This window comes from Podarcis cretensis (assembly GCF_951804945.1).
Source record: "Podarcis cretensis genome assembly, chromosome: 1".
Taxonomy (NCBI): Eukaryota; Metazoa; Chordata; class Lepidosauria; order Squamata; family Lacertidae; genus Podarcis; species Podarcis cretensis.
Window position 1 is genome coordinate 15,495,888 of NC_137170.1, and position 22,188 is coordinate 15,518,075.

Here is a 22,188-nt window from a genome sequence, read left to right on the forward strand (position 1 = left end):
TTGGCCATTTCAATTTTAGCACCAAAAGTAGCCCAAAAAAGAGGTACCAGTACAGCTCTAATGCTTTAAATGGTTTACATATAATACTTTTTATATTATAATTATACACACATACGGTACATTCACACATCCACACAAACAAGAGGAATATTCAAAGGTATATATTTGTGTGTTTCAGATTCTTCGCCAAGACTCGGAGCAATGGAAATAAAGCAGAAGGGAATAATATTTTACATAGTAGGCAACTTTAATGCTGTAGTGCATATATATATATATATATATGTATATATATAAAAAGTCCAATTCTCCCTCCCAGCTCAGCAGCTTGTCTCAACAGTTTTAATATCATGATTCAGAAGATGCAGAAATTATTGCCCTAAATATTATTCTATACATTTCCATTGGTGTTCTCAAAAAAACAAAACAAAAAAAAAACACTTGAAATTTGCTACTTTTAAATTTACAAACTTGATTGCTCTTCCCATTACAGCTTTAATTCATTGGCAATTTTGGAAGCAATGTTTTTAAAAGCTATGGATGTTCCCGATATCCTTTTGAAGCGAACTCCGTTCAGCGACAGTCTTGGCAGCTTACACACCTCCATCTCCCATTGCACGAGGTTCTCTGCATGGCCGTCTCCATGGACACAGAAAAGCAAGAAACGCTCCCTCTGTTCATAGTCACAGTTATTGGCGTCCAGGACCTTCCGGATTTCCCTCATCATATCGTTAGGGTCCATGGAGCTGGTGGTCTTCATGCTCCAGGTGAATCGTAGCGAGCGGGGCTTGGCTTCTTTGTTGTCGTCCTTCTGGTCAACGGACACGTTGCGGCTGAAAGGAAACGAAGCCTTAGTATTCATACCAGATGAGCCCGTTTCCTTTCCGAGTTCTTATGTCAGTGAAAGCCATTATGTTAGTAAAAGGCTTTGCAGCATGCATTAAGCATGCTCACCGGCAACTGCTTACCAAGCCCCGTTGCGATTAAAAGCTCCCGTTAGTGCCTAGCAACATCTGAATTAGTGCCTAGCAACATCTGAATTAGGGGGAAAGCCCAATAGAGCTCAAGCCAACGGGGTGTTATATGAAAATACGTGGCGCTCACCTCCAAGGTTTCCTTCCCCTCCCCTTACAAAAACAAGTTTCGGAGGGGGAGATGTGAAAAAGATGCAACCTTTTCCCAGGACACTGATTCTCTCTGCTGCAAATCATCTTCCACTTCCCATCATCATGGAGTGCCAAATATGCATAATACACTAAATGTAGAATTTGGTGCTGGGGACTTTTAATGCAGAACTCTGCATGTCACGATTTAAGTCTTCCCAACATGGGGCACTATCAGTTACATGTGAAAGATCCCTTAGGACCCCTTTCCCCCTAACTTTGCTGGAAGCAGATGAGGACTTTCAGACTGACTTCCCACTTTCCTACAAGTTGAGAGCAGTTTTTTTTTTAAACTATCACATTCAAGTAGTAATAACTATGGTTTAAAAACTGCCCTTTAAGTTTAGTTCCAGGGAGGATCATAGAATTAACCTCTACTTTTATTTTAAAATGAATAAACTCTGCAGACAAAACTGGAAGGGGCTGTAAGTGACGGGGAAATGTTCAACTACGGTGATTAGAATTGAAGCATACTATCAAACCTGGTGATCTAGTGAAAGCAGCAAGCATGGCTCCACCAGCAGCCATAGAATGAATGCTGCCAGCAGTTCCCTGGGCTGGGTGAAAACACGCTTGTATCAAATATACAAAAAACACAAGTCACCATATTGATGCCTTCCCGTCCCAATTTCCCCTTTGGAAGGGCTATGAAAAAAATTAGAAGTCACAGGCATTTCTAGAATTTCATATCTACTTCAACCTGTGAATTAGCAGCCCTGCCTCCTTGAAGGCAGGCAGATACCAAGTTTTAGGGGGAAAAGGCGTCTGGTAGTGTTAAGCTTTGTGTATGGAATCAGAACCAGACACAATAAAGATACTTCCAGAGGTAATAATTTCAAGCGGTGTCCAAAGACAGGAGCAGCACTTTATTCCGTAATTCAGTATTTGAGTCTTTCTAACAGGATCTCAGCATAATTCAATCCAGGTTTTCATATATGTTAATGAAATCCCAGAACTTCTGTAGGAAAACGAGCCCACCATTCAAAACCAAGGCTCTCTTATAGACATTTCTGTGATTAATTCTTAGTCACATGAATCTGGCCTTTGTGCTAAAAGGTAATAAAAAAGAAAAGTCTTCTACTGTAGGCAAAAAACGTTTCTTCTTATATTTTCCCATTCTCTACTTGACAAAGGCAGAGAGTTTTCAATGACAATTTCAGGCTAATTGGGGTAGTCTCCTTTTTGAACTGGCTCTCTCAGCTACAATCTAATAGTCATTGCATAGCTCCGAGAGGCTAGATTTTGGTCAGGGTGTATGCATGAAAAGTCAGAATCATGTAATATAAGTGATTTAATCACAGCTTTGAGTATAGGAGGCAATCTTAGTTTTACATATTCGTTAAGTTTTACAGATACCACCAACAGTGTCCTACTGCTTACATCCCTCGAAGGAGTGGAGGGGGGGGGGGAAAGAGTGTAAAACATCTAAGGTTAACATTTTAAGCAAAAAATAGTTACCCTCACCTTGATCCCTCATATCTCCCGTTCCTCTCATATTCAGTTGGGAGCCTCAATGAAAACAATGCCGAAGCACAAAGAAAGCAGGAAAGAGAAGACAAATCTTACACTAGTATGGATAAAAGTTGGCAGAACACTGCATAGCAACATCTCACTTAACAGTTTACATTTGCAATTAGATGCTTGGCTTTAAACATTCAAATGATTAGTAGACTCAGAATATCAAACATGCCTTTGTCCAAATAAAATATATTTGGAAGCCTCAAACGTTTGCTATTAGGGCTGTACACTGATCTACAAGAAGACAGCTGAAGATTCTGGTGACAACAGAAAGGACTTGCAACAATGGTGCCCGATTAAGCATTGGGCTGCTCACATAACTGTTAGGCAGGCAGAAAGAATAAATTACAAACACTAGAAATTCAGTTCAGGTATACCAGACCAGGCCCATCATAGTATATTTTCAAGACTGTCCAGCCTGTTATCTCTCAGTTTATATATAAATGGACGAATCTCATGATCAGCTGGTAACTGCTTCCCCTATATTAAGACAGTTTCCAGCTAGAAATTTCACCACTGCATAATTCCATTCACTTAGCATTCCTCTGCCTTACCTGTCAAGAATAAACCTTTAGAAAGAAACAGAAATAGTGCAAGGCACTTTTGAACTGCTGCAGAGAAGGGTGGGAAGAAAATGTGAAGACCTTTAAAACCAACTTCTGTTGATACATATGATTTTCAGCAGTTGGGTAGGTATGCAACAGAAGAATGGGAAATCCTTCCTGTGCACTGTTCTGCTCCACTTAACACCTTAGCTTTGATCACAAATGCTGAACTGAAAGCACTTAGAAGGAATGGAAATGCTTCACACAGACCTTACCCCAATCCTCAATTTCAGCACCACCCTTGTTGCCCTCTACAGAGTTTTGTGTTAATTTGATACAGACTTTTGATTAGCTTGGAATGCAGAAGCTCTGTAAAAATTTCTGCCCAGGGATATTCACAATAAGCCGTCGATAAATCCAGCAAATTGCAGTATATCCACACCTCTGTAAAAAGTTTACTGCTCATCTCTGCAATTTGTAGTTTCATTTGTTCAGCAGAACATGCTGAACGGAGGAAAGAATCAGCAAGGGATTCTATTTTATTCCTTTTTCTCCACCACGGCACAGAAAGCAACTGGAACAAACTCGGATTCAAGGGATTTAAACGACTATGTGGTATGTTGAATTTGGCTGCGATCTCCAAATGAGCTTCACTGACTACTTCATGCTGGAGCAATAGAGCTACTGAACTCTAATGGAGGGTAAGAACACAGGCTGAACTTTCTGAATGGCAATACGAATGCATGGAGAAAGTCGAGGTATACCGGAAATAGTCAGAATCCAGTAATGAAAAACTGAATTGCCATCTTATCCCACAATCCATTGATTTGTCAAACCAGTTATACAAAGGGAATTTGTACCAGTAAATGCACCAGCTGTTCAAAATCTTTCCGTAACAGAAAGAACTGAACATGCTTCAAGATAAAAATTAAGCACCCAATCACAGAAATGCAGGTGGCTGCCTTTTACTGAGTCAGACCGCTGGTCCATTCATCTCAGTATTATCTATACCAACTGGCAGCAGCACCTCTCCAGGATTTTAGACGGGTGTCAGGAGATGCCAGCTGTGGTGGGATAATGAGCTGCTTGTGCGTAAAAAGCTTGATCCCTCAGAGCTCACTCAGTGTAGTGAAGCTCTGCCTTGAGCGGAGCCCTTTGGCATGGCTCCGTCAGTCGCTGGTAGAATCTGACAGTGGGCGTCTGCGGAAACGTTTCCAACATAAAAGCTGTTTGACGGAAATGCGTCTCCTGGATTCTCTGCGTGACAGTTTCCGGCGAGGGGTGGGGGTCCTTAAAGGAGTTCCTGATACCTCCTCACTGTTCTCACTGGAAGTATCCCAGAGCCTCCCCTCCGACTCCCTTTCCCTTGAAGCTCCTGCTCTCCCCCTACTGGTTCCCTCTTCTGCTGAAGTGTCTCTCCTATTCTCCTGGAGCCTTCCCACCACCTGTTCTTCCGATGGCAGTTCCCTGACACCAGCGATTGAACCTGAGCCCTTCCACATGCAAAGCAGATTATCCGTCACTGAGCTAAGGCCCTTTCCTGTCCACTTGATTAAGAGTGACCGAGACGTTCTTAAAATGGCAGAATTCATGGCACATAAATATTTGCAATGAGTCCCCAGAAGAACATATGGCTTTCATGAGACACTTCCTAGTTGCACAAACAGGATGGCTTCAAGAAAGAGAGGGCTACAGAATGAAATTCATCTGATAATTCAGTTGTGATTCACCTATACAGTACAATTATTCCCTTGCATGCATGAAAGTGTGTGAGTGTCATATGCATGGTAACGTTCTGAAATAAAAAGGATTCTTGAAGAATTCAAAAAGTGAATGTCACATTTGGGCCATACAGGGTGAAAGCCAACCTAGTGAGAGTGAGCATCTATTTGTGCTTCCTTTTCTCTTGTCCCTGCAGCCCCCCCCCCCCCGATGTCCTCTGGAAGGTTAGGGATCCTGCTGAGCAGTGAAGAAAAATCGAAATCCATGCAAGTGGGTTTCCATTGCACAAGTAGATGGACATCCTTAGGATGGTGGTGGAAGGGAAGGAAGCAGTAGGCTCACAACTGATGAGCATTAAACTTGTGTGCATTCAGCATTATGCACTTGGCAAAACTATTTTTTTTTTAATTAAAAAGGGAGTGGAAAGGGGGTGGTCATCTGGGGGGGACGGACTTTGGCACCCTACCTGCCATTAGCACCCAATGTGTTTTGACGACACACTATTTTGGCTTTACGCACTATCCTCAGAACATAACCCCCACATATGTTGCAGGTCTATTGCACTGTAAACAAACCACTGGTTTCATAATCTGCTAACTATTGGGATGGGGACATGTGCTTCCTTGAGGAAATTTGATAAAGTGCACTAATATCAGATTTGCACTGCAAAATTAAATTAAGGATGTCGAGCAGTCCAGCTAAGGTTGGGCTTTCAGGGGATTCAAAATATGAACAGAACAGGTTAAATGCACATAAATAAGTGAAGTGATAAAACATTCAATGCAGCCATATCACAAACCAGGGTACCACAAATGTTATGTATCCATTACAGAAAAAGCAGATATCGCAGGGGGGAAAGGCCTAAAAGCATGGGAGCAACCACAGGTGGTCACTGGAGACAGTCCAACTTTAATGAAAGTTCCGTAAGTGACCATACATCTGAAAATGCATTGACATTGTGGAGATGTCTTACCTAGCCTTAGAGGACAAAATAGGATTTTATCTATTTAGAGACATCACAAGACACTTCTGTACTTTCAAAGCTCTGAATAATGATCAACACACTTTAGGAGCTGCTGCGGTTCATTTAACTGCCTCTCAGCTGATGAAACACACAACCAGACACTTAAAATCAATGATACAGCAACAGGTTTTATGGAAACTGCCTGGGCTCTAGCTTTTTTTTGCCATTGGGTAACCTATTAATATGTCCCAAAGATCGTACACTTTAACTCTAGCTTAAACTGGAAAACTACTGCGCCCTGGTTAAAGGCTCCACTCCAGATGTGGGCAAACACATTTTTTGTGTTCCTTAGATTCATGGACTGGTGAAGTAGGAAGGGACCCTGAGGATCATCTAGTCCAACCCCCTGCAATACAGGAATCTCAACTAAAGCATCCAAGACAGAAGAGCATCCAACCTCTGCTTAAAAACCTCCAAAGGAGAGCCCACAACCTTTCAAGGAGTCTGTTCTACTGTCAAACAGCTCTTACTGTCAGAAAGTTCTTCCTTGTGTCCAGCTGGAATCTCCTTTCTTGTAACTGTTCCGAGTCCTACCTCCCCAAAGCAGGAGAAAACAAGCTTGTTTCATCCTTCATGCGACAGCCCTTAAGCTCTTTGAAGATGGCTATCCTATCTCCTCTCAGTCTCTCTTTTCCAGGCTCAACACACCCAACTCCTTCAACCGCTCCTCATAAGGCTCGCTTTACAGACCCTTCATCATCTGCACACTTTTCAGCTTGTCAATATCCTTGTTAAATTGTGGTGCCAAAGCTTACAGTGCAGAACCTTAGCTTTGCCCCTACTGAAATTCCTTGTGTTACTTTGGGCCCAGTTCTCTACCACTGAGCTGTGCCATTTCTCTAATGCCAGCAGCGCTGTGAATAGCAGAGACACTCTGAATTGACCAACACTCGTACGCATAGTGGGGTGTTTCTTTTAGAAACCAAAAACTATGTGGGGGGGGGAACAGGACCATTTTTCCCTCCTTGCCACAAGCTATGAATTCACATGCCAAATGCCGCATGTGTAGCAAGCGCAATGCTATCTCTGCAGGATGGCCTGAAACTTACCCATTTCTTGCACTTCAATTTCTTTCAAACTGCCTGGTCTACTGTTATCTTAACATACAAACATCTCTCTTGTTCAGCAGGTTCTCAAATGTGGCAGGCCAAATGTAACTACTTCTACTTTTTCTATGAATACCAAGCAAACAGTGGAGATCCTTACCCCCAATGCTGCCTGACAATGCTCTCTTCATCAAACTGCTGAGAAATGTATCTCCATTCCAGAACCATGAATGCAAACTCAACCAAGCATGTTGCTAACAAGAGAGGCGTTTATAGTTCTGACTATGTCTCAATAGATCTTCAGGGTATTATTTGTATTTTTTAAAAAGTAAAAACCCAGGACTAGGTTCCAAATATATTATCACCAGTGAGTGGCAAATAAATTAAAATGGCTCTTAAGCTGAAATTAAGATTGATAAAGCAAGTAGAGAATTACTTACCTTTGTATTACACTTTTAATCAATATTACTGTACATATCATTTTTCAACCATAAGCATGCTAAGTGTATTAGTATAAAGAACAAAATTATTTTTGGTACTATCAAAGTAAGTAGAGCGCATAAGACATGCTTTGCATTTCATTATTATTCAGGTGCCAGAGATCCATAGGGATTATTCATTGGTTAATGAATTTCTTTACTTATCTTGGGTATGTGAAGAGTATTTAGTTCTCAGCGGAAAGTTTAGTTTTGTTTCAATTTGTTTTAAAGAAAAACCAAGGCTAGAAAGCCAAATTCAATGTTAATTGCGAGAGCTGGTTCTGAAAATAGAAGTAAAATCCTACCTTTTGATAAACCTGAATGACATGTTTCTAAAAGAAATTAAGCCAAAATAATAATTAAAATGTGTTGGTATGAAATTTGAAAATCCACTCAACAAGCGAGACACATAAGACTAACTCAATGAAATACGGAAACAGTTTCAAATTCACTCTGGAAATACATGATGGTTATTGGAATGGATGGATGGATCTTCAGTGTTAAGGAGAATTCAACACTTTCTTCCCCAGTCACTCCCCTGCACATATGAGAAATCCTTCACATCACTTCTGCTTTCTGAATTTGATAGCCAAGTAAAGGCAAATTATATTACAGTTGTCTATGAAAAGTAGACACATGCTTTAGTACTACAGTCATACCTCATGTCACGTCCACTTCAGATTATGTGTTTTCCTGTTGTGTCCCGTGGCAACCCAGAAGTACAGGAACAGGTTACTTCCAGGTTTCACCGTGCGCATGTGCAGAGGCAGCACTTTGGCTTGCGTCAGTTTCGTGTTACGGATGGGCCTCCAGAACGGATCCCGTCCATAACACGAGGTTCCACTGTATGTTCACGGTAAATAAGAGTTGTGTTGGGCATGCATGCTCTCCTCTTCCCCTCCTGGACAGTGGGGAGAACTTCAGTAAAGTTTAGTTTTGCTTTCCATAAAACTTGATATTGTTATGTACAAGCCAGGGGTAATGGTTTAAAGCAAACTGTAGTTAAGCAAGCCCACTTCATAACCTATGGCTTTAAGTTGGCTTTTAGTTTTTAAAAAGAAACTGACTAGTGCAGCAAACTAGGTTTCGTGGGAAGTTAAATTAAATTCTGACTTAAGTTCCTTTTTTCCCAGCTGCATAGGAGGAAATGGAGTACCCAAGCCTGAGGCTTGCAGCAAATCTCTACTGTCCAGCAAGTTACACTAAACCATTGTTTAGCATTGTGTGCAAAGGGTGACTTTTAAAGCCCTTGGGTTTACCAAAAAAACAAAAACAGAACAGAAATAGAGTATCTTCTAGGAACAGGACTCAGAACTTAAGCTGAATGTGACTTCATAACCCTTTCCAATTAATGCACACAGGAAGAACAGGAATGCAAGACCTTGTGCTCACAGACAAGGAAAATGCTTAATTTCTACAGCAGCCAGAAGCCCCTAAAACAGAACTATTAGTGACAACAAAACTTCCAGTGTAACTAGAATGGAAGTTTGAAAACTTCAGTCTATAATCACATTGTGAAAGGACACAAATACTGCAAACTGCTGATGCAACAAAACAGCTTATTCAAGGTGTGAAAAGCAAATAATTACAGCGCCAATTATCGCTTACGTGTCTTAAGTGCAAAAGGAAATAATGACAAACCAGGCAAGGCACTGTAACACTTGAAGTCCCTTGCAAAAATCATTTTAAGTTGAAACAGCTAAGTTGCTTCTAAAGTGAAGTCTCTGAATGTTTTGGAAAGCCTGTGAAGCTGGGTAGTGAGGCTTAAGAGTTCATGGAAACACCCCCCCCCACAAAAAAAAAAAAAAATGCATGACAGATGACATACAGACACCAGACCTGCAAAGGCTGTGAGATCTGTGAAGTGTGGACAAGGATGAAATATATATGGCTGTATTAAATGGTAAAAGGACATTAACCGAAATAGGCTGAGCAAAATATATATCTCATTGGTCCAACCACAGTGGCTTACAGAAAGACAGATCAGTGTTTTCCTGAATGAGCGCTGTGTCACAACGAAGCACACACAAAAGTTATTGACATTGTCACATCATCTGGCCTGAGAGCCTGGAGAACTTCTCCAGTCAATCTCTTTCCCAGTCCTGCTACATGAGACCCCTTTTAGCTAGAGATGCTGAGGACTGGGGCTCTCTACATAAAAACGTCCTCTGAAACCAAACTATTACTACTACTACTATAATTAATTTATTAATGCCTTCTAAATCCCAGTGGGATTTATACATAATTAAAAACAAGACCAAAACTCTTTAACAAGTGGACACACATGGTAAAAGATCAATTTATCCTACTGGTAAAGTCTACTGCAATGAAAATGCCTTCCATTCTTTCCGGATAGTGGGTGCCTGTCATATTTCGACAGGAATGTTATTGCACGGGAGAGGGGCTGGCACGCAAAAAGCCCTGCTCCAAGTGACTGCTGAGTGGGCTTCTGAGATCTTCGGAACTTGCAGGAAAGACTCTCTTGCAGACCGCAGTGATCTACTGGGTGTATAACGCTGTCACTCAAATAACTGGGTCCCAAGCTGTACAGGGGGTTATATGTGGGTACCAACACCATGAACTTGGCCTGGTAGCAAACTGGCAGCCAGTGCGAATCCCACAAGCGTGCTGGCCGTCGTTTGCACTCACAAGCAACCTAGCTGCTAGGTTCTGCACCAGCTGCAGCCTCTGGATCAACCCCAAGGCTTTCTGCACCCTTCAGTTAATTAGTGGTATGCATGAATCTATTATAGGAAACTGCATCTAAGAGACCCATGTTAAGAACACTGTTCTGAGCACAGACAGATGTCTATGAGGCCATTCCTGCTTCCGGAGCATGTCCTGGAAAGAGCAAAGTTGGAACTCTTAAGCAAGTGAAAGCTTACTTGCAAAATACAAATGTGATTAAGTTTGGAACCATGTTTTACATTTCTCAGTTTCCCATTTTGGGACTAGCAGTCGCAACCCTGCACACCAGTACCTAGGCTATCCATCTGCTTCTGTTTTCTTTAGGAAGCTTTGCATCACTAAATCCTGAGGAGTCTAAAGCTAGGGTTTTAGGGGTTTTTTCTATGGAATACTGACTACGCATTCTCCTGGGTATACTTCAGCAGTTAACCAACAGTACGTGACGCCACAGAGTAGATAAACTTTCAAAGTGTCAGAATTCCTGAAAAGTTCAGCTGGTCTTATACTAGCAAGTGAGTGAGAAAGAAAATCTTACTTCTTGCAAAGGGCTGAAGTGGGCTTCTGTTGATTAGACTTCCCAAGGGAAAACTTCAGTTATTAGCCAATTACACTGTTCATCATTACTGCAGGCCACTATTCTTGATATGCCTAGCCTTCTAAAGATGGGCTGATTTAAGCTAGCTTTCCCGCCCCTCACAATTTAAGTAACCAGTCTTGTAGATTAACAATGCAAACCACAATCCTCTCTGCAGCACCAGAGCAACCACATTGCTTTTTGAAGAAGTGTGTATATAGGTTTGATAAAAGGCAAATACTAAAAGCTAAGTTCTATGTATGTCAACTGAAACTCCCACCACTTGGAAGGTGAATATTAAACTTGTAAAAGCTGAACTGCAGCATGGTTAGATTAAGTTCTTGGATATGGAGAATAACTGGGCCAAGCAAATTTCTGCTAAAATTATGTATTTTTTTTAAAAAATAAAAAATACATACCTCCTCGTCAGCTTTGAAGTCAATTTACTGAACAGGTTAGTGGAGCCCCTGCTTCGTGTCTGCGAAAGTGGGGTTGCTTCATGAGACAGGCTGGGCGATGCAGGGGGCCCATTGTAAGTGGCAGTGCGCCGTTCTCTAAGCTGGCCATGGAAAGTGCTGCGACTGGCAGTTCCTCTTGGGAAACGGATACGGTCAGGTGTTGTTGCGCTGCTAATGCTGTGAGTTGAAGCAACTGGAGTTCTCTGATCAGGAATAGCGCTGGAATAAGATCACGGGTTAAGTTAAAAATTCCACCGCAGAAACTCAAATCTCTACAAGGCTAATAGAGTACAGGTGACTCCCCATTTTCGTTCTGGGCCAGACTCCTAGGTGCATATGCAAAATCGCATCAAATGGGGAGCACCCTGGAGAGTCCTAATGGCTTGTGAGGAGACCCACCTCAGAGCCTGAAGAGGTCTCCTCATGAGCCAGAGGGGCAGCAGGACTTTGTTGAGCTGCTCAGCTTCACTGCCTAACAGCTGATGTGCGGGGTAGCACAGCAGCAATCAATGCTTCCCAAGAGTCAGCTGAGACAGTCCCACTGCCCCTCCAGCTCACACAGAGAAGCCCTCCACCTCATGAGGAGACCCTGGGGTGGGTCTCGCACACAAATAGATCGCAAGTAAATGAAGAGTTGCCTGTACATGTTTACAAGGAGCATTAGGTGCCTCTACAATACGGTACAGAGCAAGGTTTATAGATTACAATCTAGAGGGAGCATTACTGCAGCACATAAATGATTCATTAAAAAAAAAAAACAACCCACAAACACTCTAGAAGCAAACAGGAGATCTAAAAACCTGGGTTTGCAGGGCAAAAACAAAACCCCTACTGCAAGAAAGGAACTGAGTATTTTCTATGTTGATAATCTGAGAATAGATTTCCAGAATATCACTCTAATTGAAAATATTAATTCTTAATATTTTCCAAAGCTATACAAAATCACAACATATATTACATTATCTGGAGGAATTTGGACAGCAGTAAAGGACACTCAAGATGTTCATTAAGGGATCACAGCACAAACAACCTTGACCACCAAAAGAGAAAGGGAGGGCAGGGAGAGAACACACCTTCTAGGTAGCATCAATTTCTAGCACTATCTAGAACTAGAATTTCCTTAGCGCAGAGTTAAGCAACAATGGATGCCAGTTAGTTTCACAACAATGCTAGCATTTCTTACATAGACCTGAAGTTATCTGCACCATTGTTTACTGGAGGTAACATCATCTTCGCATGCACAGAAGCCGACATGGACATCGACTTCTGGTATCGCAGCCGAACACTGGTGGAGGATGTAGTATAAACTGTATCAGGGCTAGCTGCACAAGCGAACATTTCAGCCAGGCTGCGAGGGGGGGTTGGGTTCAGGCAGAGGCAGAAAGAATAGCATGACGGACCAATGACAAAGATGCAAACTCAAAAGCGAACACCTTTTCTCCCACAAACATCTTCCAACTTAGACTGAACTCTCATATGCACAACCAAGTTCACAACGGGTTAGGGAAACATTTCCTTGCTGGTCACAAACATATAAAGCTGTTTTCTATTGAGAGGCAGGCTGTTCGTCCATCTAGCTTAGTACTGTCTACTCGGAATGTCAAAAATCTCTCTAAGGTCTCAAGCGGAACTCAGGCCTAGCCCTACGACCCAAAACCTTTAACTAGAGATGGAAGGGCTTCAATCTGGGATCTTTTGCATGCGAACATGTGCTCTACCTCTGAACTATTAGCCTCTTTCCTTCTCTAAGTTACTTTTAACTATACAAATGGCTGGCCCAGTACTGTTCTTACTGTAATTATTTGCATGTTTTAAACAGGTTTCATATATGTATATAGTTCTAGTTTTACCAATGTTTAACTGTTTTTCATGATTGCTTTTTCTATGTTTTTAGCAGTTCTTGTTTTTAATCTGTCAGCAGCCTTGAGTAAACAGAGAAAAGGTGGGGTATAAATTATTAACAACAACAGCAACAACAAGGCCATTTCACTACTGCAGTAGTGAAACCTAAGCAAATACTTATCCTATGCCAATTAAAAATTATGCAATCTGCTATAGTTTTTCCAGTCAAAAGGGAACTCATTGACCACATTTGCATGCAATGCTGAAACTAAACCATTTAGAACAAGGAGTGGATTGGAAGCTTTTCCGGCTATGTTCAAGTAACAGAACTGGAACTGTGGTTAGCATTCACTTTGTTCCTTAATACACACACTGCTAAACAATGGCTTACTGTTACATGCAACTGTAGTCTCTACGCCGTCTTCTCCTGACGGTGCAAGACAAAGGAGATTACAACAAGACTGAAAATGCTGTTTATGAGTCCCCCGCTTGGGGAAAAAGTACTAGACCAAGTGTTTTCGGCCAAATCTTCACACCCCACAAGTTATGTATTTTATAACTGCACACATATCCCTCACTTCTTGCGTTACTCACAATCAATCAAGCACTGCTCACTTCAGACCCATATCCTGCAATGCTCTTGCTCCCTTCCTCCTATCCTGCACCTGAAGGCTGGAATTCAGATGGCAGGGCTTGAGATAGTGGGGGGGGGCACCCCATTGCTACCCGAAATTGCACATGGTCTTCAAAAAGATATGAAAGCTCAATTCTTCTTTAATTAGCTTGCCACAGAAAGGAGTCGTTTATGATCCTTAGCAGCAGAGGACAAAATACATCCTGACTAAGGCATGTTAATCCAGGGCCATATTACAAGTGTAGAACTGCGGAGGAGGACGGATGGCATGGGACTTCCTGCCAGGTTCATGGATGGCTAAGATTCCACCCAAGAACTTCCAGTTCATAGTTAATGTTCTAAATTAGCTACTGCCTGTTACAGTGATTAATTAGCAGGATAGACTCTTCTTAAAGGTAAAGGGACCCCTGACCATTAGGTCCAGTCATGGCCGACTCTGGGGTTGTGGTGCTCATCTCGCTTTACTGGCCAAGGGAGCCGGTGTACAGCTTCCGGGTCATGTGGCCAGCATGACTAAGCCGCTTCTGGCGAACCAGAGCAGCACACGGAAACACCATTTGTGGTTCGAGGACCCGACCCCTGCGAAGTAAAATGAAGACACAGGGACACGTGATATAAGGTTAATGGGCTAGAAAAGGCCACAACTTTATTGATTACAGCAATGAAAAGGTATTGGCTTAGGCATTGGATCGCGAAACAAGTGGGTTTATTCACCAGGGGTTCATCACCTGTTGATGCTAATCCAACTATAGGCTCACCCCTGATGTCACCGAGGGTCGTGCCATGGCCTCCCGCCAAGCAGGCTTCGGACGGAATACACGACCGCCAGATTCCATTAACGGAATACCCCTAGAAATTGAAGGCATAGGCGATGGCCACACCTAGCACTTCGACACACCACAACACATTATTCCAATGCCTAACCTACCCACCAATACCACCAAAAAGTTGTGACGATTGCTACGAGGTAGGCGAAAAAACCAAAAAGCCTAATGCCAAATGGAAAAACTCCTACCAGGCCCCCCGGGCAACCGGGGCGACCAACCTAAGGTCCATAGCAAGGCCAATGACCTAAGCCCTAACTCAAAGGGAGTGGAGGGTGGGTGACTCGCCCAGAACGACAAAGAGAAATGAGGCCGGGGGGGAGGCTGGCACTGCAGCATAAAGGCTGCTGGACACGCCTCCCCATGGCACCTGGTTGGACGGCCACCGCCCAGGACGACAAAGAGAAATGAGGCCGGGGGGGAGGCTGGCACTGCAGCATAAAGGCTGCTGGACACGCCCCCCCATGGCACCTGGTTGGACGGCCACCGGGGGGGGGGGGCGTGAGTGCCAGCCAGGTGAGCTGGAGGCAGGGGGCAACGCCCCCTGCTAGGAGCGGTGCTCGGGCTCCCGTCCACAACCACTCCCCTCTCTTTCAGGGAGGAGAGTCTTTACCTTCCTGCCGGAGCGGTACCTATTTATCTACTTGCACTTTGACGTGCTTTCGAGCTGCTAGGTTGGCAGGAGCAGGGACCAAGCAACGGGAGCTCACCCCATCGCAGGGATTTGAACTGCCAACCTTCTGTTCAGCATGTCCTAGGCCCTGTGGTTTAACCCACAGCGCCACCCGCGTCCCACTAGACTCTTCTTAGGCGCAGTTAAATTACGGAATTCACTACTGAAAGATGGCAACCAACTTGGGGATTGGACAAATTCATGCAGAAAAAGACTACTGATGGGTAGTAGTAATAGAGTCAGAGAATCACAGAATTGTACAGTTGGAAGGCTTCCTAGGGGTCATCTGGTCCTATCCGCTGCAGTGCAGGAATCTCAGCTAAAGCATCCATGATGGATGGCCGTCCAACCTCTGCTTAAAAACCTCCAAGGAAGGAGAGTCCACTACCTCCTGAGGGAGTCTGTTCCACTGTCACACAGCTCTTACTGTCATGATGGTTATATTACCTCCAGTATCAAAAGTACTATGTTTCTGAATACCCATTCCTGGGAATCATGAGTAGGGCAGTGCTATTGCGTTTTTACTCCACTTATAGGCTTCCCTTAGGCAACTGGGTGCCGAAAAAGAAAGCTGGACCAGATAGGCCTTTGGTCTAATCCAGCAGGACTCATCTAAGTTTTTTATGCCTTAGCAATATGCATCATTCTTCATGTAAACTGTAGCAAGTGCCACCAGGTGTTCTAGGTAGCCAAGAACTACAGAAACAAAAAGGTTATGGGTGGCCAGAGACAAGAGCGAGTCTAAAAGGCAGGCTCTTCCAATCGTGCCAGTTGCAGATCTTTCAAATACTGACCAGTCTTCCTATCCTTATTCACTGGAAGGAAACATTCTGTCTCTGGCATACACAATCAATGACAAGTGTGTCCAATTTGAAAAGACGACCTACTTTGCACAGCCTCAGAGACAAAAATATACTAGGCTTTTCTCCTCCAAATAACCTCCGTTATTGAACTACCTAGTGACCTGCCAAAGCCAGTTCAAACACAACCAGTTGTATTTCATCCACTTTGACTTTTTTTCCAATTTGAAAAATTACAGGGCAGATATCATTCTTTTGAGAGGTTCGAAGCTGCATGATTCGGAACTAGTAAAGTAAAATATCAAATTCCAGGGGTCTTATGTGACTACACAGGTCCCGCACAAATTATTACCGTGCAGGATTCTGTTAACCTTTGCCACAATGTAAGTAGTTTACCTTGAACTACTCTGCACACTGGATTTTATATGAACATTCACAACTGACACTCAAAGCAGTTGTGCCGTTAAACATGCACACATAAAATCCTCCACGGGTGTGGGTGAAACTACAGGCCTTCCCAGGAATCTTAAAATCTACTTCTCACTGTGCTGTCATAGTGAACTGCCCTTCTTGCTTCTTTTCTGCCACCGCCTCCTTTGTCTGAGCTGCATATTCTCCAGTGGATTACAGGCCCTGGTGGGAGACGACAGGCAATTTAGTCATCCACAAGAATGAGCTAATTTGTTTCCTATAATGTTTCTTCATGTCACGCTGGTGTCTTACTGCACTGCAGAGCAACAACTCAGCCTTTTTTTTTTTTTTTTAAATGCTTGGTGGGGGAAAAGCAGTGAATCCCAAGCTGAGAAAACCGAGAGGCTGCCTGCAATCAGAGACTAATCAGAAATGCATTTTGTACTGTTTCTGACAAAGTTGCCCTATTTGCACAAGGACATCTGTTTGTGCAGTGGAAACCAACCCCCCCAAGTGTTTTCAGGCTCCCCCCCAACCCTTTAGATCAGATCTGAAAGGGTCATGCAGGGAGGGGGAATTTCTGTTGTGCAAATGGGTATACGATATATATATCTTTATTGTCATTGTCCCATGCAGGACAATGAAATTGCAAAACTACATAAAACTACATAAAAACTACATAAAACTACTACAAAACTACATAAAACATTCAAAAACCCCTAAAAACTCTAAAACCCTATTTTAAAATACACTATACTGTAGAAACCCCTTATGCTGCGTTTAGAACCAGAATTGCATTTGCGTAGAAACTGTTTCTCAGGCGGCTAGTCCTGGCCTTTATAACCCTATACAGTGGTGCCCCGCAAGACAACGCCTCACAAGATGGAAAACCCGCTAGACGAAAGGGTTTTCCGTTTTGGAGGCGCTTCGCAAAATGAATTTCCCTATGGGCTTGCTTCGCGAGACGAAAATGTCTTGCGAGTTCCTGCGGGTTCCCCCCCCTTTTTCCTAAGCCACTAAGCCGCTTATCAGCTGATCCGCTGATAAGCCACTTAATAGCTGATCGCTAAAAGCCGCTAAACTGCTAATAGCGCTAATCCGCTAAGCTGTCAATGGGCTTGCTTCGCAAGACGAAAAAACCGCTATACGAAGAGCCTCACGGAACAGATTAATTTCATCTTGCGAGGCACCACTGTACCTTCTTCCAGAAGGCAGAAGCTGAAAGAGATCATTTCCGGGGTGCGTACTATCCTGTGCTATCTCTGCCGCTTTCTTATGGCACCTGGCAGCATAGATTTGATCTAAGGTGGGAAGAGTGCACCCAATTATCTTTGTGTGAATGGGATGACTCCACTGGATACAACCCTTTGTTTCCAGGGCAGCAGTACTGTGAGTATTTACCAGATTTGCAGGTGAATATGGTTTAAACTGGAATTTATTGTGGGGTGTGAGATGCCAAAGAAACATGGATTTAAGAATGCAGCAGATAGAATGTGTGTGTACGCGTGCATTCACACACACACACACACACACACAGATGTTTCTTTGGGTTCAATGCAACCCCCCCCCAAAAAAAAATAGCTATTAAATAAATTAGTCTTTAAAAAATTACTGCAATGTGGAACATATCCCATGTGTTTCTCCTTTGGAGGCAAACCCCCCCCCCCATCCCTTAGTCTTAATTCCCCTGTTTTATTGCAGCAATGCACTTAGCACATGTTGCAGACAACACACATGACATATTGTATGTTGCTCTTCTAGATGACAAAAGCATTTCTTACTCGGGAGACAAATAATGAATTACTGCCTCTCCCAATAGTGGATGCAGCTGAAATACACACCTGAGTGCTTTCAGAAATAAAACATGCCATTTTCTTCCAGCATCTTCCATGCTTTGACTCGCTTCTATAGAAGTAATTTTCGCTTTCATAGATACTGAATCTAGATCTCTACCCTACTTTAGGACTTGTAAGCCAGGAGAGAAATCTCTCAGCACAGACAAGTGCTGAAAACTAAAATTATATCTATTTGGTGCTGTCCTCCTTTACTTCTGCTTCAGGAAAAGCCTCAACACTAAAAGAAATCTTGAGTGGGAGCTTTGAACAGAAGCAAGCATACCAACATTACATATAGATTCTGTAGACTTCACAAACAATCATCAGCATAATCCAGTCAAATTTAATCTTACCCAGGAATAAGTTCCATTCAGCTCAGTGGGACCTACATCTGAATAGATATGCATAGGGTTGCAGTGTAAATCTCTATTGACATCTGCTGAATTTAAAGTGCTTCGCATTGGCTGGATCATGCATTTTGCATTTTATTTTCAGGGATGTCAAGTTAGGATTTATCAAGGTAATTCTAAGGTCAAGCAGTGAGCTTATCTCGTGCATGCTCTAGCTGATGGGCACTGTAGTTCAGAAACATCTCAGGGGCCAAAGGTTCACCACATCTGTTTTAGCTTTTGTTCATGCTTACTATTTGCAGAAGAAAAACAGTTGCATACATGCTCCCAGTGTTAAATGGTACCCGAAAAAAATTCAACGCAGGTTAACATTTATGCAGCTGCCTTGCTTTTATTATCTTTGCACCTCTTTGATATCCTGCAGGATGAAGGTCTGTTGAAAAGTACCATAAAGAGAAAAATTGACTTTTGTAGTATGGAAAGCTTTCCCCCTAAAATACCCTTACCTGCTCTCTTTGCCATTTTGAATGACTGAATGTCTGTCTGCGGTTGTTCTTTCGCTACAAACATATGTATTTCGCCGCGTCATGGCCCCAGGCGCAGTGTTGTTCTAAAAAAAAAAAAAAAAAGAACACATTTGTCCATTTCCAAAAGGAAAAGAAAGGGTCACCCAGGATCTTATTAGAAAAAAGCAGGTTTATTTGATTATGCTTAGGCTCCAAGGTATCTTACAGCTACTTGTGAAAGTAAGATATTCCAGTGTTCATATTTCAGCTGCTACGTATTATTACGAATTTGAACAGGGTCAGTTCAAATTCAGCTTTTTACTAGAATAAGCTCTCGACTCATGTGGAAACTGGAACTCAAGGAAATGCAAATTATTTATATACATCTTATGGTTCTTATGAAATAAAAGATTTTTCAACTAAACTATGTGCCAAATAAGAAAACAATTCAGAGGCTAACAGACGCCGAGGCACAACTCTTAAATATTATTATTAGGTTCACTGGGAACAAAAACAAAAACTTAACACAAAAAAGCAAGGCTGGAAGGAAAACACAGTTAAAACAAAGAATAGAAAGGATATACAGCAGAAGAGTTGGACAAAACGTTTTCAAATATGTACACATACACACAGAGGAAGAGAACCACAAGCCCACTCAAAAATGACATTTTGTTTGGGGGCAGGAGCACAAAGAAAGTTAAATAATTACTTTGCCTCTGTCTTTACAGAGAAAGAGTGTGGAGATATGCCCAAGCCGGTGGTCAGTTTTCCAGGAATGACAGAAGAGCTAGTGGATAACAGAATGGTTTTTAAAAAGTGTTAAGAAGCACTGAAAACAGACAAAGCATATGATCAGGAGAAAGGCTTTAGAGGCAACAGGGAGAGCTTAAAAGGGTTGATCTCTCTCCCTCCTGAATAGTGCAGTGAATCAAGAGTGGGGTAAATCCCAATAAGGACTAGTAACGCAACAGACAATTCCATTACCATCCCCCCTCCCCCCCACTCTAAGTTTCAAGGAATGATGCAAGAAGAAAGGAGGTCACCGAGTCTAGCGTTCACTGGCAAGGGAAATCTTGCAAAAGCTGTTGTCTCTGTCTCAAGTCCTAGGGCTAAGCAAAACACCTTGATAAAAAGCCGGCTAATTAAAAGTATAAAGAAAAACAGATGGGACAATTATCCTGTGCATGTTCTTTGAAGATTTAGTACTACAACAGAAAAGGAAAATATAACAGATATACACCATTAACTATAGTAGTGGACACAAGTATGTGGACACAAATAGTGGACACAAGTAAAAACTGGTATGCGGCATATGGTGGCAGAAAGTAATTTATTTGTTTTAGACCAGGGGGGTGGGTGTGGAATTCAGGAAGGATAGGGTCTTCCACTGCCTGCAATATGGCACAAGCAAAGGCTTGTTAAACAACTTCCCCTGACTAAATTTACCAAGATCCCAGGCATCTTGCAGAATTTACAATCCGCAAAACTATGCCAGATTCAAAGGGAAGAAAAATACTTTTGCTGTCATATATCTTTATAGCGTTGACTGGACTGGACTGGTTGAGTCAGAAAAGACTCAGAGAAACATACTGTGCTTCTCTGGGTGTGACTTTCCAGATGCTTCTGCTGAGATCTCAACGATAAATCCAAGCAAGGAAAATAAGGTAAAAAACACAGAAAAAACACAGAAAAAGAAAACAAAGGAACATGTGTGTGCGCTGAGTATCCAGGACTCTCCTTTCCCAAAGGAAGGCATGGCTAAACTGGAGATCGGAGGATGGCTCCTCCCCCACGCAAGGATCTCTGAGCATGTGACCCTGCCTATCCAGTAAGAGGGAAGACTCATCCCACATGTAAGGCTGTCCTCAGGAGGCTTTGGGGGAACATACTGTGCTTCTCAGGGTGTTACTTCCCCTCCTGGACCTTTCTGAGGGACATACAAAGACCAGGAATCAGAATGGTTCACAAACTCTCGCCGCTGCAGGGGGAAATGGGGGACCACAACTATCGGAATGAGAGACCTCCCATTACATTGCTCACTTCCCTCCACGGTGAGGTCGGAAGGCAAGGGAGTGTGCAAGCTAGAAGCTGGATTCCAGTCTCTCCCAAGATAAAATTCTGAGGGCTAAGTATCTCAGCTGCCAGACCTCTCCATTTCACGCACAAGGCCATTTCAGGCAAGGTGCATCCACTCGTCCCACACCTGATATCAGGTGTGAGGCAGGTAAGGGTGGGGCTAGGCCAAAAGGCACTTTGCAAAGCCCACTGTGCAGCGCTTCCAAAATGCTCAAGGAACAGTTGATGGTTGGACGCCTTGTAAATTAGCTATGCCATAAACTACTTATGATACATTAAGCCTAAGAGATAGCTAAGAGAAAGATGTGCATGCAAACAAGCTCTTTATGGTTTTTTGTGTTTTTTTTAATCCCATGACTTACATTGGGTGCAGCAGAGCTTCTCTTACGCTCAGGAATATCAGCCTTATTTGGATTGCTGGCATTCCCAAGCATAGGGCTAGCAGGAGCAACTCCTCTTCCTCCAGCAGTGCTGCTGCTGGATTTTCGAGACTGGATACCTTCTTCTTTGAGGTCACTGTCTGTAGTGCTAGTTTGACTTCTTTTTGGATACGCCACTACTGGAGGAACAGATGGACCAGCTGAAAAAAAACACAGAGAATGGATTAGACATTTTGATTCCAAGACATCTTAAGGCAAAGTAGTAATAGTATGTGTCCTTGATCCACCCATGAAAAAGAACAGTGAAGAAGCTCAGTGGTGATGATCAAAAGCGTTTAACAGATACGGTTTTATACGACGTTGACAGTATAAAGAGTAAAGAGAATGTGGGCTGCTCTTCAGGCCTTTGCACAAGCAGTGCAAAGTCTGAAGAGGGTTTTAAAGTATGTTTGACTGATTACACATAGAAACCCTCCTGCGAGGAGGAATTCTCATGTTTTCAGAAGAATGCCTGAATACGGCCGGAGACACTATTAGTAGGTGGTTCTGCAGTCCAGATGCATGAGATTCAAGCTATAGTAAAGGTCATAGTCCCTCTGAGTGATCTGGAATGTAGCTTTAGGTGCCCTTGAATCCATCATTT

The 22,188-nt window shown here is 42.8% G+C and overlaps 1 protein-coding gene across 8 annotated transcripts in view; it reads right to left on the bottom strand.

Annotated features, from left to right (window-relative positions):
- Positions 1-228: 228 nt before the first annotated feature.
- The window catches only part of MARK3 (microtubule affinity regulating kinase 3), a 69,371-nt gene continuing 47,411 nt past the window's right edge, over positions 229-22,188 (bottom strand). For 2 of the 8 annotated variants that reach the window (XM_079990557.1, XM_079990559.1), the window contains 6 exons: positions 21,528-21,745; positions 19,090-19,193; positions 11,176-11,433; positions 7,800-7,826; positions 2,625-2,669; positions 229-830 (listed from right to left, as the gene is read on the bottom strand). In XM_079990557.1, coding sequence (XP_079846683.1) covers positions 485-830; positions 2,625-2,669; positions 7,800-7,826; positions 11,176-11,433; positions 19,090-19,193; positions 21,528-21,745 — 998 coding nt within the window. In that variant the 3' untranslated portion in view covers positions 229-484. The remainder of the gene's footprint in view (positions 831-2,624; positions 2,670-7,799; positions 7,827-11,175; positions 11,434-19,089; positions 19,194-21,527; positions 21,746-22,188) is intronic. The other 6 variants (XM_079990558.1, XM_079990561.1, XM_079990560.1 and 3 more) reach the window with 3 other exon arrangements.